The 15,809-nt window shown below is 41.6% G+C and overlaps 1 protein-coding gene across 2 annotated transcripts in view; it reads left to right on the top strand.

Moving 5' to 3' along the window:
• The window catches only part of LOC121005333 (cytosolic carboxypeptidase 2-like), a 141,855-nt gene that overhangs the window by 106,904 nt on the left and 19,142 nt on the right, over window positions 1-15,809 (top strand). For both annotated transcript variants that reach the window (XM_040438005.1, XM_040438011.1), the window contains exons 12-14: window positions 1,225-1,291; window positions 1,647-1,736; window positions 9,187-9,255. In XM_040438005.1, the coding sequence (XP_040293939.1) occupies window positions 1,225-1,291; window positions 1,647-1,736; window positions 9,187-9,255 (226 nt within the window). The remainder of the gene's footprint in view (window positions 1-1,224; window positions 1,292-1,646; window positions 1,737-9,186; window positions 9,256-15,809) is intronic.

The raw sequence follows: 15,809 nt of genomic DNA, 5'->3' as shown, positions 1-15,809 counted from the left end.
GCCAGGAAGCATAGGAACTGAGAAGTGGTCTGTGGTTACCACCTGCAGAACCACTCCTTTATTGGGGGGGTCTTGCTAATTGCCTATAATTTCCACCTGTTATCTATCCCATTTGCACAACAGCATGTGAAATTGATTGTCACTCAGTGTTGCTTCCTAAGTGGACAGTTTGATTTCACAGAAGTGTGATTGACTTGGAGTTACATTGTGTTGTTTAAGTGTTCCCTTTATTTTTTTGACCAGTGTATAATCTTGTGATTTATTGTCACATTCCAGTGACGGCGTTTCGGCATACAATCTACCTTTATCAAATTGTCAAACAGGCAGATTCTATGCCGAAACGCCGTCACTGGAATGTGACAATAAATCACAAGTTTATATATTAACAGCGAGTGCCGGTCCGTTCTTCCTTTGATCTACATGGGACACGCGCAACGCTACTCTATCTCCCGCAGTGCCGATCAATATATTTAGCACATGGTTTGCTGTCTGCATCTTTTGTGGCCCCATTAAAATGAAGGGGTCCACACCCATTCCGCAAAATTATGGAACGGATGCAGACTCATTCATACGGTCATGTGAATGTAGCCTTAGAAAGAGACTGTAAATAGATAACCACAGACATGGGATAACCGCAGACAGGGAAAGAGCTGTAGCTGAAAAGACACTACCCCTTAGCTTGTGCTAGGGAGAGAGCTGCAGCAGAAAGGACACCCCCTTCCCCCATAATGGACACAACCCCTGATTTGCCAGCTTGAAATAAATTTAGCAGAGCATAGCTTTGGATCCATGTGAGGTACAGGGCTGGTTTTAACTTTGTTAGAAATATATTTCCGTGGGATAACCGCTTTAAGGGTTTTCTGACTTCCTTGTACAGGATTATTATCATATTAATATTAGTATTATTAGATATATGTAGTATTATTATTATTATTATTATTATTATTATTATAATACACTCTTATTCCTACAACAAAATCTAAGGGCAGCTACAAGTAGCAAGAAGAATGAGATTGACCCCAATAGGTTAAAACGGATGGATTTTAAATAGTGTTATTACACATACCGCACTGTACTGCAGACATTAAAGCAGCAGAGGGCAGCATAATTTGGATGCAGCTATGGATGTGACTAGAGTACAAAGAAAGATTTAGACTGTAAAGTGTAGTTAGAATGCTGTAGTATGAGTCGAGTATATGTATGACTGTTTTCTGTTGGTTTCAGCACTGGAGGATCAGACAGCTCCGACTCGAATGGTCCTCCTGCCCACCTGATGGAGCTAGCTTGTAAGGTATGTATATCCAGAGAGCTCTTTATCTACTATTCATCACATAGATATCAGGACAATTCATATTATATCAGAGGGTGAGAAAAATAAGGAACGAGGCTTTTACTTTGTAGCAGGTTGTAGCTGCTATCTCAATGACACACATGCCCCTTGTCTGTACCGCCTTGTGCTTTATAAGGGTCTTTAAACCCTGCAGGAAATCTGAGAGATAAAAATCTTACTGCTGTGTGTCAGTCTTCACTGTGGTTCTTGCATTCTGTTCATGAACCAGGAAACCCAGGATGAATAGCACTATGAATCCTACTCAGATGTTAGAGGCTTAATGTTATGTCTTAATTCTTTCTCTGATTATGAGCAGGTTAAACCACAGAGAAAGCTGCTAAAGTCAAAGAGAGAAAGAAATTCCCAGAGGAAAACTCCAGGGAGGGTTCTAATTCAGGAACCACAGGTAAGAGGAACACACACAATCATCCTAGCAGATGGAGATAAGGAGCTACTAGAACATCTCTGGCGCCACTTATCTCAACTAACCAAGTATAGTTACACCCCTGCAGACAGCAGTCTTCTTATACTTGCCCATTGCTATTTTTGTAGAACTGATCACAGTGCAATATCTGCCTACACAATAATCCACCAGGGACACATCAAAAAGTTATCACGGAAAAGGTCAAAGCGAATGCGCAACCTGGAAATAAACGCTTTGTGATTACGGAGTCATTACTCATTACCCGCATAATTGTCTCACCTTTGTTTGGCATTTCAGGAGAGGAAACGCTTCTGTGATTACACTGAACTATTATGTACATTTTAGGTTTTTTTAATGTTCCCCTCTGGATCCATTGACAGAACTCTGGATTGAATTCTATTAACTGTGTAGATGTGTGGGGTCTGTTCCAGTAGAAAGCCGACAATCCTGGACACTGCAGGGAAAAAGGGGAGACCTCTCAGTCCCAGAAGAGTAGGTTTTTCTCCTAGATATATTTGGGAGTTTAGAGAGGCATCTGGTGTCTGTAGAGTAGCGCACTGTAGCTGGCACTGTAAGGTTAAATGATCAGGATTGCGTGCAGATTTTCCACTCAGATTGGCGTGCGGAAAATCCGCACCGTAGGTCATGTGTATTGTATTCTATTAGAATTTGAAATTCTCATATACCCAATGCAGATTTTAAAATCCACAGCATGTCAATTTATTTTATTTTTCCTTACCAGAATATTTCTCCATCCCTTCAATGGGGAGAGTAAATCCGCACAAAATCCTATGTAAAATCAGCACCAATTGATGTGGATTGACCGCATCGGATTTCCTGCGAACACCTGCAGATTTCAGTGTGGATTGTCCGCACATAAATCCTGAACGTGTGGCATTTACCCTTATGGGGAAGTGAGATTGACACTGTCGTGAAAGCGCTGTTGGTTTTCACGTTTAGGGCTCATGCACACGACCGTATGTTGTGGTCCGCAAAGGCGGATCGCAAAAAAATACGGATGACATCCGTGTGCATTCTATATTTTGCTGAATAGAGCAGCTGGCCCCTAATAGAACAGTCCTATCCTTGTCTGTAATGCGGACAATAATAGGACATGTTCTATTTTTTTGCGATATGGATATATGGAAACTGAATGCTCATGGAGTAACTTTTTTTATTTTTTATTTGCGAACCCATTGAAATTAATGGTTCCGCATACGGTCCACCAAAAAAATGGATTGGACACGGAAAGAAAATATGTTTCATATGTATGAGCCCTTAGGCTCTATCTGCACAGGCACTATCCATACGCTGCCGTGATGGATCCAGAATGATTCAACTTGATGCGTCCATGATCCGTCCACACACCACAAAAAATAGAACAAAGGTCTATTATCTTTTGCAGTGCGAAGGCATGGAGAGGAACCCCATGGAACCCCACCTCTTCCATGGGGTTCCATGCCTTTGTTCTGCACCACACTTTCGAAATGCGGACCCATTCACTTGATGCGGCGAGCACACGGCCAGTGCCCACATTTTGCGGACCTGCTGTTTGCGGTCAGAAATACGGGACAACGGCCGGCAACGGGCCCTACTGTGACATGACATATCACTGGGTACTTGAAGTAGGGTTCCCACCACTTGTACATTTGTAAAAGAACTCCAGTACTCCAAAAGTATGAGTGAAAAAGGAAATAGTGGCCCTGATTTATCAAGACTGGCGCGTGCTACTCCGGCACTGTAATTTATGACAAGGTGCAGGCCTCATCATAAATAACATGCCCCCTCCGGCTCTATGTGCGCCGAAAATGAAAATGGATAGCTTGCCAACAACTGATAACAGGAAAACTAGACATTCTTGGATAGGCGTGTTTATATAATATAACAGTGGGGCTCACTTCTGGTTAGCTCTGGCGTGGTGCTTCTAGCCCAGAAGAGGGGTCACCCTTACCCTCTGGAGGATAAATGGTAAAATATGGAGCTATAATGGGCGAGCACTCATGCATTCAGCATTAATAGATATGGTATAAAAAACTATTTATTAAAATAAAAAGCACATGAAGTATTAAAAATTAAATATTCTAGAGAAATCAAACAAACTAAAAGCAACTTGTAGTCCCAACATAGATTCATATAGTCATAATGTTCCCTGAGTCCTTATAAAATAAGCCCATGGGCATCTATGGAGATGTCTAGAGGGTTTTTGTAGATTGGCGGAACACATAGCGAATATAAAGAAAGGCTATAATAAACATTCTTTGTCAAAGCACTTTAAAGATGCTCATAAATCGAGGATCCGTCAAATCTTATGTCACGGCATTGGAGAAGGTGGGTAGACATTAGAGAGGAGGCAATTACATTAAACAAATGTCTAGGATAGAATCCCGGCGCATCTATGAATTCGGGTCTTTACTACCGAAAGGATTAAACTCAGACTTGGAGATATTTGAATTTCTGTAGGCTGGGGCGTCTCAGACCCGACAGGATGTCACATGTCAGGCGCTGTGACATCCCCTTGGGTAGGAGATTCCATTCCGTTTTTCTCCTATCAATATACAGTTGAATTATGAATGTTGGATATATCCCCCTAAATACTACACAAAGTTTCAATAACCAATAAAACATTTTTTATATATACCCCCTATATATTCTTTATATATACCTTTTTATATTTTCTTATATATACCTTTGACATTTATCCTTATACGTTTTATACTTTTTACATGTTTTCATATATGTTATACATGTTTGTGAATATATGGTGATGCACTGATATTAGATTCACCGTTATTGACCACAAGCAACTACAGATTGAAATTTCACTACATGTAGTCGTGCACCATGTCATAAGAAAACACTTGGGCAAAAAAACGAACCTATACAAAAAACCGCAACAAAAATCGCAAGCAAAACGGCACAGATCATGCACCTTATTTAGAGTAATGAGAGTGTGGAGAATCCGGTATCCGTATTTTTGATTTAATTAGAGTCAATATAAAAGATGGAGGCATGGCGGGTAACACCTAACCACTGAGGAAGGGGATAGGTATCCGAAACGGCGTAGGTCGGAAGGTGGGCGCACCCGCTACAAAGTCCTCCAAAATATTTGCATGGCCAAATTTATATTTTACTACCTCCGCTCCGAACATTAATCAAACAAACGGCAACCAAGGTAACAGGGAGACATCGCGGCCGAAAATCCCGCGCATTCTCGCGAGATCCTAGTTGCATTGGCATGAGGAGTGCGACGCGAGACGCTGACTACTCTCTGCTCCGCTCGCCAAGCCACCGGGGACGATCCGGACAAAACAAAAGGAGGGAGGTAAGAGATCGACTCTAGTGGACACTGGAGTGTCCGTATGCAAAACATACAAGTTGGACTATATTGAGACATTGAATTTATAAAGGTTCCTATGGTCGATATACATGTGTGCAATACGATAAATCTCATTAAGGATCACGCAGGTGCAATAGTGACCATTTAGGTGCTTTACAAAACCCCTCTAGGACATCTCCATAGATCCCCATGGGCTTATTTTATAAGGACTCAAGGATTATTATGACTATATGATCTCTGTTGGGACTACAAGTTGCTTTTAGTTAGGACATCTATTGTCTGAAGACAACGCAATTTGGAACCATTCAGGACAACTGTCTTATACACTGTTTGTTTGATTTCTCTAGAGAGTATTTAATATTTTAAAGGGAGTCTTTCACGCAGATTCACCCTATTAACCTAATAACAGTGTTATGTCCCACGGCATCCCCCCTATTAAAACTGTGCTTACCGTTAGTTCCTTGCTATCACTGTTCTGCAGAAAAACACTTTAATCCACATGCAAATTAGGCTGTGAAGGTGCCCAGGGGCGGCGTTACAACGGCCGATGCACAGGCCCTGGGTCATTTTCATACGAAGCCACTCCCCTCCTCCGTGTCTGCCCGCCCTTAGTCTCTGCTCTAACCTCCCTCACCTCCCGTCCGTAATCCCGCGCATGCACCGATGAACGCGATATCGGTGTGTGCGCATTGAATGACCACAGTCGGGCCCGGTGTAACGTTACATTACCCTACTTCGTGAGATTTCCCTACCTCCTAACTTCCGGTCGCACTGCTAATGACGTGAGGAGGCGTTCCTGAGTTTTGACGATCTGCGCATGCGCAAAACAGACAGTTTATGGAAAATCTCAGCGGAGTTCAGCTGCACACCGGGACACTGCGCATGCGCCGGAGAGCCTCAGTAGGGAAATATTACGGCCCATTGCGCAGCGCGGCTAGCTCCAGAAGATCCATCCGATCTCCGCGCCTGCGCAGTGTGGGGGTAGGGAGATCTCATGGCCATATTTTCTGTTAAATAAAATTATTTATTAACAGAAAATATGGCCATGAGATCTCCCTAGCAAAGTGTGGATACATTTATAGATAAATAATTATGGATTTATAAATATATATATATATATATATATATATATATATATATATATATATATATATTTAACAGAAAATATGGCCATGAGATCTTCACCTTCACAGCCTAATTTGCATGTGGATTAAAAGTGTTTTTCTGCAGACCGATGCTAGCAAGGAACTAACGGTAAGCACAGTTTTAATAGGGGGGATGCCATGGACATAACACTGTTATTAGGTTAATAGGGTGAATCGTTGTGAAAGACTCCCTTTAATACTTCATGTGCTTTTATTTGAATAAATAGTTTTTTATACATATCTATTAATGCTGAATGCATGAGTGCTCGCCCATTATAGACATTTCTTACTGATAACACATATTGTAAAGTTTCTTGTGCTCTCTTGTACAATTTATGCAAAGTTGTGTAAAAAGTTAGTTACCATTTTAGTCATTATGTACGCCAGTTTCTGGCATAAATAATGATTAATTAGTTGGGGCCGATGACCCCGTCCTTGCAACACCTTCACTCTGCCCTCGTCATGCTCCCTCTTACTAGACTTGGCGAGGGCTGAATAAAATGCAGATTGCAACTAAAAATGTCACAAAGTGCGCTGTATCTAGCACTATTTTCAGAGCGCTATAGCTGCCACTAGTTTGGAGAAACTGTAGCTGGCACTAGTTTAGGGGCACTATGGCTTTAGTTTTGGGGCACAGTAGCTGGAACTAGTTTGGGGCACTGTGGTTGTAACTGTTATGGGCCAGTGTAGCTGGCACTGTTATTTGATACTGTTGCTTGTTCTGCTATGTGGGTACTGTTGCTTGCACTACTATGCGGGTACTGTGGCTGTGATTAGTTTGGAGGCATTATAGCTGGTGCCGCAGCCCCAGGAGGGGTGAGCAGAGTATGGGGGTAGTGGTTATGGCTCCCTAGGGCCATGGAGTGACTGGAGGACCCCCCCCCCCCTTCCTTCCTTTGGGTAACACCCTGGTATTGGGGCTGCTGCCTGGTGATAGTTGGGGTTCCCCTGATGTTAGGTGTTGGTCTAGGTGCAAGGCAGGAGAACATGTAAAATGGACAGCAAATGGTGGAGTATGTACTGTGACTGGGCCAGTCATTATCAATAGATAAGTCTCTATATAAGTGCAGGAGTAGTAGTAAATCTGACAATAACAAGATATTCCCAAATACCTTTCATTAGTTATAATGACTTGTTTTGTCTAGGGAGCAATCATTAGGAGAAATAAAATGGCCGCTATCCTATTAGTACAAACAAAATCTGTCCTGATCACACAGCAGGACAAGTTACTTCAGAACTCTGAGCCAAAGAGCTGCCTCATCCTCTTCTCTGCTTGTCAGGTATTATGATATTGAATACAGCTGATCTTTAGCTGAATATCTGTGGGAATGGAGTTCATGAGGGGACATGAAGTATAGAGAGGAAGGACAGGACAGACTGTGGTAATGTGGGGCTGTGGTAATGGAGACTGCAAACAAGTGCTGCTGCTCATTACCACAGTCTGTCCTGTCCATCCTCTCTGTACTTCATGTCTCCTCATGAACTCCATTCCTACAGAGATTCAGCTGAAGATCTTATCATTTGTATTCAGGATTATAATCCCTGACAAGTAGAGCACAGATGAGGAGGAGGAAGCTTTATAGCTCAGTGTTGAGAAGTAACTTATCCTCCTGTGTGATTAGGACAGGCTTTGTGTGTACTAATAGGATGGCGACCATTTTATTTCTCCTAATGATTGCTCCCAAGACAAAACAAGCCATTACAACTAATGAAAGGTATTTGGGAATATATTTACAATAAAGTAATACTTAAGTATTTTCATTTTCTTAATTCCCAGAAAACCCCTTTAAGTCAAATTGTTATGTTAAACATATTTTTGGTCTGGTGCTGAGATCCCGTGCCTGCGCACTATGCATCTTCACAAGTTGAGAATGAAGCCATAGATGTTGTGTGCATGCGCTGTCTGGGCATGGTGTGCATGATATCAGTGCTAGACAAGAGGTTTGTCAATCTAAAGGCGGGGGCATGAACTACAGTGGAGGGGCGTCATTATGGAGCACCATGGGCGTCCGAGCGGTGCTCGAAACGCATAAGCCTGCCTCCTGGTGCTCAAATACTTCATTTGCATATTTTTAAAAGTCAATTTTTCTCCAACCGCTATATGCCTGGTAAGTTAGGGTTGATCTGGGTGACAAAGCCTCTTTAAAGAACTTTGGTGCTGATATTATTAATTTTCCATATCACCATGTTTTGAAAAATCCTCAAATGCTGCCGTTTTTGCGCTGGCCACTAAGCCTAAGCACTACTACTTCTTGGTCTGTACAGGTCTCTTTACTGAAGTTATCTGCTTATCATCACAGGCAGGATTACAATGACATATATCACCTATATAGAGATAACATTGGATCCACCGTTCACAATAGGTGATATCACAGCTTATCTAGTCCCTCCTCACCTCTGCACAGGTCACAGAGCATCCCTAGAAAACTCTCCTATAGAAGGCAATGAGTCTCCTTCTGTCCATTGTGTCTAGGGCCCATGTAGCTGCTGTCATGTAAATGCTGTTAAGAACAGCTCAGGCAAGATGGCCGCTACCATAATCATATTCAGGAAACAGAATGAACATAAACTACAATAAGAAAATAAAAACTGATAAAAAAAAGGATGTGTATTTTTCACTGAAGAATAAGATAAGTGACACAGTATTCTCTTTAATCTGCACTATTGTACAACTTAAAAGGAGCAGTGGATGGCACTAGTTTGGCAGCACTGTAGCTGGTCCAGTCAGGAGGGCACTATGTCTGGTACTGTCATGGAGGCACTGTGACTGCCACAGTCACATGATGTCTGTTACATGACATCCTGGTCATGATGTCACATCATAAGAAAGTAATCGGAACCTTAGCTAAAAAATACTAATATCCTAAGAGGTTGTAATGTTTGGGAGAATAATATTTGTTAGTGATATATAAAGTGACTCTATTCATAAGCAGACATTTTCTCTGTCCAGGAGGAAGATGAAAGCTCAGGAGAGAACGCGAGGGCGGTGATTGTAGAGCGGCGGATGAATGCAGAGACTGTAAGTATCACTACTGTCTACATTAGGGATGTGTGAATCACAAGCTCTTCACCTGCAAGGGGCTGTCCATACAGGGGAAGAAGCTCCTACTTTCCTGGTAATTGACATCTTCCCCGGCCTTATAATCTGGGCCTTGCATCGGTGCTCAAATTTGGCTTTGTGAGTAGCGACTAGTCTTGTTCCTTTGCATGGAAGTGTAGGAGCGCATGCGCAGTCACTGTTCATTAGAATCGATTTGCTCATCCCTAGTCTACATATTTTGTATTGTAATGGTGACCAGTTGTCACCCAGCTTTCCTTGGGATATTCTCCTTATTATGCAATGATCCACAGTTTGTATCGCTGCCTAAGGCTATGTACACCCTTGGGGTAAAATTTTTATTATTATTATTGAATTGTACTTATTTTGAGCTAAAAATCATTTTTTAAATGTGTCTTTATTAAAATATGTACAGTACATAGCTGAGTTGCTGTAGTAGCAGCCTGTGAATTTTCAGTCTTTTCCGTCATCTGGGGAGCAGATAGACTCCTTATCTCTGTTCTCTGACATTATAAACACTCATTATAGCTCAATCCTTATTTTACTGATAAGAATGTTGCTTAAATAAGTGTTTATGACCTCTTAGTAGTTTAGAGATAAGGTTTGTTAGATGACCAGCACAAAGTGAAAGTGCCAGTCACACAATAAAAAAGTTAACCCTTTGTGACAGAATGGCTCAATATTTTTAATAAAAGCCAATTGAAAATATAATTTTTAGCCAAAAATTGGAAAAATGCAATCATAAGCAAAAATTGCCTCCTGAAGGTGTACATAGCCTTTAAGTATTGGAATCCTGGAAAGCCGAATGACAACTAAAGTGGGATTGAATGTTGGCCATAGTGGGTGTCAATGTTTAATTTAGTGCCCAGGACCCAAGTGGTAAAAGTCTATTTCCCCTTTAAGAAGTTACAGTAATAACTATGTTTTTTATTTTTTTTTATTTGTTTTTTCTCTTCTGCGTCTTAAGGCTGAGGCAGTGGCATCTTACACAACCAACAGTGAATCAGGCGCCGGAAAAAACACTTGGTCACGGTGGACTAGCTCTGATCACCAGAATGTAAATGTTCTGTAGATATCTGAGAGCTTTTAATGAGTTTTCTGATTCTGGACTATATTGTACTTTTTCCTATCCTTCTGGATATGCCGATTATCTTGGGAATCCCCCTTTAAATTACTTTATGTCTTTTACTCTAATCATATCCAGAGCTGCATTCAAAGTTCTGCTGGTTGTATGCTACAGTACCTCTCAACTTGCAAGGCTCAGTTTAGTGCCTGATGCAGTGAATGGTGGGGGATGTAATATTTACATGCACACAGATTAGAAGTTAAAAGGGTTGTCCCATTAAAACAACCTAATCTAACAGGGCCCCAGCCGATTATAAGATTGGGGACCAATGCTCCCCTGTTTCAATGGAGCAGCAATCTTGCATGTACCAAGGGGTGGACTGGGATCTTAAAGTGGCCCTGGAAAAAAAATCTAAAAGTGGACCAATGTTGTAGGTGAGTCCAAATTTACAGAAGGTGGAGCATCTTTGGGATGTGCTGGAAAAACAAGTCTCATCCATGGAGGTCCCACCTCATAACCTACAAGATTTAAAAGGGTACTCCCATTTTGTAAAGTCATGGCAAATAACTAGAATATTCCACCACTTTACGATTGGTTTGGATCTGACCTCTAGGACTCGACTGCCACAAATCCTGAGTGTGAAGGAGCCGCAGCACCGATCCAGTTGCTATGCAAAGAACAGCAACACAGCTCTGTTAAAGTGGTCCCAGAGGTCGGACACCCACTTATCTTAAAATGGTGGCATAGCCTAGTGATAGAGCATTACTTTCTATAAAAATACCCATTTAAAGGATTCACTGCTAACAATTTGGTGCCGGGTACCACAGGACACTGTCAGAGGTCTTGATCATGTCTTGATGGGTCAGAGCTGATATAGTGGAGCAAGGGGACCTACAGAATATTAGTTTACTGTTATGGCTGATATGACAATGGTAACTTGATTGTGGAGTTGAAAAGAGGAGTTAAATGGGTCAAATGTTTTTAGGTTGGAGGTCCTCCTGAAGAGTTGATTGCAGCAATCATCCAGAGTATGAGATTATCTCTGTAGCTCCCACTGTCCTGCTATACCACATGCCCTAATAAGATATATGGGAAGGGGTTGTCTAAAGCAGACTTGTCCTTTAAATGCAGTATATCAGTATTTCCGATATGTTAAAGAAGAAAAGAGAAAACACATTAAAAGCTTGTGCTTGTGTTTGTTTCTGATGTGAAAAATATGCTCAATGCCTACTATTTGAAACAAATATACATTCCTCTCTACACCATGATGTGATAGGGCATCTTTATTCTGTAGTTGAAGGGTATTCAAAACGAGTCTTAAAGTAGAACTCCAGCTATCACGTAATGTTCCTTTGATGAACCCATTGTAGGGAACTAACAGAACCTGACACATTTGCTTTAAGGGGAAATACTTGGGGTGTTGGGGAGATAACAGTCTCCGGTTCTACAGTGTAGAAACTGTACTACTGCCATCCTTCCTACTTTTAGAAAAGGGAGAATAGGAATATGTGATGGTGTCAGATGTAAGCCTCATTCTAATGCCCGTAATATATAGACAGATATACGTCTCCTGATATAGTCATAGTTAATACGGTTGAAAAAAGACATTAGTCCATCAAGTTCAACCAAGGGATAGGTGGGGACACGAATCCCAAAAGGAAGTGAGACTCAGATTTCTACACATATTCATAAGCATTAATGTCATTTACTTTCAAGAATTAATCTTAACCCTTTTTAAAACTGTCCACTGTTCCTGCTGTGACCCCGTCCTGAGGTAGTCTATTCCACAGATTTACAGTTCTTACAGTAAAGAAGCTTTGACGCTTCTGGAGACTGAACTTTTTCTTCTCCAGTCGGAGGCAGTGCCGCCTCTTTTGAGGGCATTTTACATGAACAGTCTTTCCTCCAAATTTTTTGTATGGCCCATTTATATATTTGTATAGGTTAATTATGTCCCCCCTTAGATATCTCTTCTCAAGACTAAATAATTTAATTATTTTAATCTTTCTTTATAACTAAGACCCTCCATGCCCCTTTTCAGTTTAGTCGCTCTCCTCTGTACTTTTTCCAGCTTCAGAGAGTCCTTTCTTTGGACTGGTGCCCAGAACTGAACTGCATATTCCAGATGAGGCCGCCCCAATGCTTAGTCCAAGTTGCCTTGCCCCTGGAATAGTGCCAGCTGTAGTGCTCCTAGAATAATGACAGTTACAGTGCCTCTAGAATACAGCCAGCTACAGTACCCCTAGAATAGAGCCAGCTTCAGTGTCCTAAATTGTTCATGCCACAATGACCCTAGAATATTACCAGCCAAAGTTTCTTTAGAACTCAGCCAGCTGCAGTGCCCCTGGAATTGAGTCAGGTACCCTACCCCTAGAATACTGCCATCCACAGTGCTCGTAGAATAGAGCCAGTTGCAGTGCCGCTAGAGTGCTACTGGATGAAAGCCAGCTGCAGTGTCCCATGAAAATATGGCCAGCTGCAGTTCCCCTATATTAGTTCCAGCCACAGTGCCTCTAAAACAGTTTCTGCCACAGTATCTCTAAAGTAGTTCCTGCCACAATGCCCCCAGAAAAGTTCCAGTCAGAACACCCCTATAATAATTCCAACCACAGTGCCACCAAAATACTGCCAGCCACAGTGTCACAAGAATAGTACCAGCCACATTGCCCCATAACAGCTCTGGGCATAGTGCCCCAAGAATATTGCCAGTTACAGTGCCCCTTTAATAATTCCAGTCATAATTACTCTATAACAGTTCCAGTCATAGTAATTCCAGCCACAGCACCTCTGTAATAATTCGAGCCACAGTGCACCTATAATAATCCCAGCCACATTATCCCTATAATAATCCCAGCCACAGTACCCCTATAATAGTTCCAGCAACAAAGCCTTTATAATGGTTCCAGTCATAGTGCCCCTATAATAATTCCAGCCACAGTGCCCCTATAATAATTCCAGCCACAGTGCACCTATAATAGTTCCAGTCATAGTGCCCCTATAATAATTCCAGCCACAGTGCCCCTATAATAATTCCATTCATAGTGCCCCTATAATAGTTCAGTTCATGGTGCCTCTAGAACAGATGTACACTAGCTGTTGTACAAAGGCTGCCCGGATTGGGTGTGTGGGATCATGAAACAAGGAAACAGTTCCCAGGAACCGACTATCTGGCCAAACTGTGCCTTAAATACAAGGAACCCAAGACATCTTATGAAGCAGAATATTAAGGTTTAGAGTTAATGTGAGCATTCTTTGCTTTTGCATATCCTTCTTGTTCAGTCTCTGAGAAATATTCACATCTTGGTCTCTAAAATTGTGTTTCAAATATTAGGTTTTGTGTGTGGTGTGACTGTTGAGCTAGATATTTGGTGACTAGAAGAAATGTCTCTTGTGCTGGGTGACAACCAGCAATAGCCACTTTCAGAGTGTCCCTAGTGGTTGTCATCCATCTTTCCATAGAACCTGCAGAAATAGATACCTCTCGCACCACCTCATTTACTGTTCTACTTATGTTTGAGTCTTCAATTGTGCTTTTGGATTTCTGTTCATGAAACCTAAAACACAGGATTAACAGAGCCATAGGCCTCCCATATCAGGATGTTAAAAACTATTCTACAGCACATGCTATAGCTATTTATGTAGCTGGGGGCATGCAGTACATTAACTCAATCCTACCATAATCCACATGGTGAAACATATAGAAAAAAATCTGCAATTACTATGGTGCCATTGAGGCTTACAAATTCTTCAGTGGAGGGGTGGAGCTGTGACAACCTCTCATTGTTTATGTAAAAAGGTGGCAGGTTGTCGCTATTCCAAATGCAGTATAACCCCTGCTGTTTCCCAGCTCTGTTGTACACGGGGAGGTGTTATCAGTGATTGATAGCATTCTCTGTGTAAGTGTGAATACAACAGAGCGCAGAAAGAGCAGAGATTTAAAGAGGACCTTTCATCAGTTTAGCCCTAGTCTAATTATTGTCTTACCTTTTATAGGGAGGCCCCCACTGATGCCATGGCACATTTTTTTTTTTTCCAACAGTTCGTCCACTGTTGGCCCCATTAATTTTGGTTCCTTATATTATAATGAGCCGACTCGGTTATACTAGGCAGGGAATGCTCCTCCCTGGCTAAGAGTGGTGCACTCTGATTGGATGCACTCACAGCCAGGGAGAAGAGAACCAGCAAAACTGTGAGTCTCCGCTAGTATAACCGAGTCGGCTCATTATAATATAAGGTGCCGAAATCAACGGGGCCAACAGTGAAAAAAAAAAAAAAAAGCCATGGCATCAGTGGGGGCCGCCCTTTAAGGTAAGACCATAATTAGACTAGGGCTAAACTGATGAAAGGTCCTCTTTGAATGTATAAATTACAAATTGATTGACTCTTTTCAGTCTGCTCAGCTCCCCCTGCTCTATAACATGCTGTCTGCAGATTGCCATTCATGGTGACAGGTTCTCTTTAAATGACATTTCCACTTATGTATTAAATAACATCCGCATTCAGTAGTGTACAACTTTTTTTGCATATCTAATATAACATAGCCGTTGTGCTGATTTTGGTTAGGCTTATGCTTGGTAGATGTTATGCAGCTCAAGTCGGACACACACCCCTTTTTAGGGTTTAATACAGTGTCCTACAAATTATAGCCTATGGCCGTGAGTTCATCTACAGTGTGCCATTTGTGTGCTTGCATGTTATGGGCTCCGCCTCCTAGACTTTTTGGGACAAAGGATCACACTGAGATTTGTCATATAACTATTAAGCGCAGTCACATGAGCAAAGGGTCATATGTGGCCAGCTTATTTGTCATCCTCTAAACATAAAAGGGCATTTAGGTTGCTTGGGAACCTTTAAACTTCTCATCACATGGCCCCTTTAACGCTGATATTTTTTTTTTCTTGCTTTTCCTATTTTTTGTTTTTGTATTTAACTGCACACTAGTCCTACGGGAAGGTAAAATCTGAGCTGGCAAGGCACACCTTTTGATTTTGTCTTTGAATTTGATTATTTTTCAGCTCTCTGCTTGCTGACAGGGAATGTCAATGTTTAGACTGAAAACCTGGTGTAGTCCTTCTCACACAACTGAGGGTTTGTTACAAAGTAACAGCATAGGTAAGACCAATTAGTCTGGCGTCCAGGACAGGAGGAGGAGTTATGCTGCTGCTAATGCTATGGCCAACCTATAGAGGACTGTCTACACTGATACATTATAACAAACCTTCAGCTGCATGAGCAGGACTAGATTAGAACAAATCCAAACATGAATATTTCAATTCATCTGGAAAATAAAATTTGTATCTTACAAATAGGCCCAACATTCAGTGCTGATTCATTTCTTAATATATCTTTTTAGAGACTGTGTAGCTACGGTCTTCAGATCAGATCCCCCATACAGACATAAAGATATATCTTAAAATTCTGTCTGCCCGCAATCACCACTAGAAGGAGC

Source organism: Bufo bufo, chromosome 1 (assembly GCF_905171765.1).
Source record: "Bufo bufo chromosome 1, aBufBuf1.1, whole genome shotgun sequence".
NCBI classification, from domain to species: Eukaryota; Metazoa; Chordata; class Amphibia; order Anura; family Bufonidae; genus Bufo; species Bufo bufo.
The sequence above is the reverse complement of the archived record's forward strand: the minus strand, read 5'-3'. Positions and strand labels throughout refer to the sequence as shown.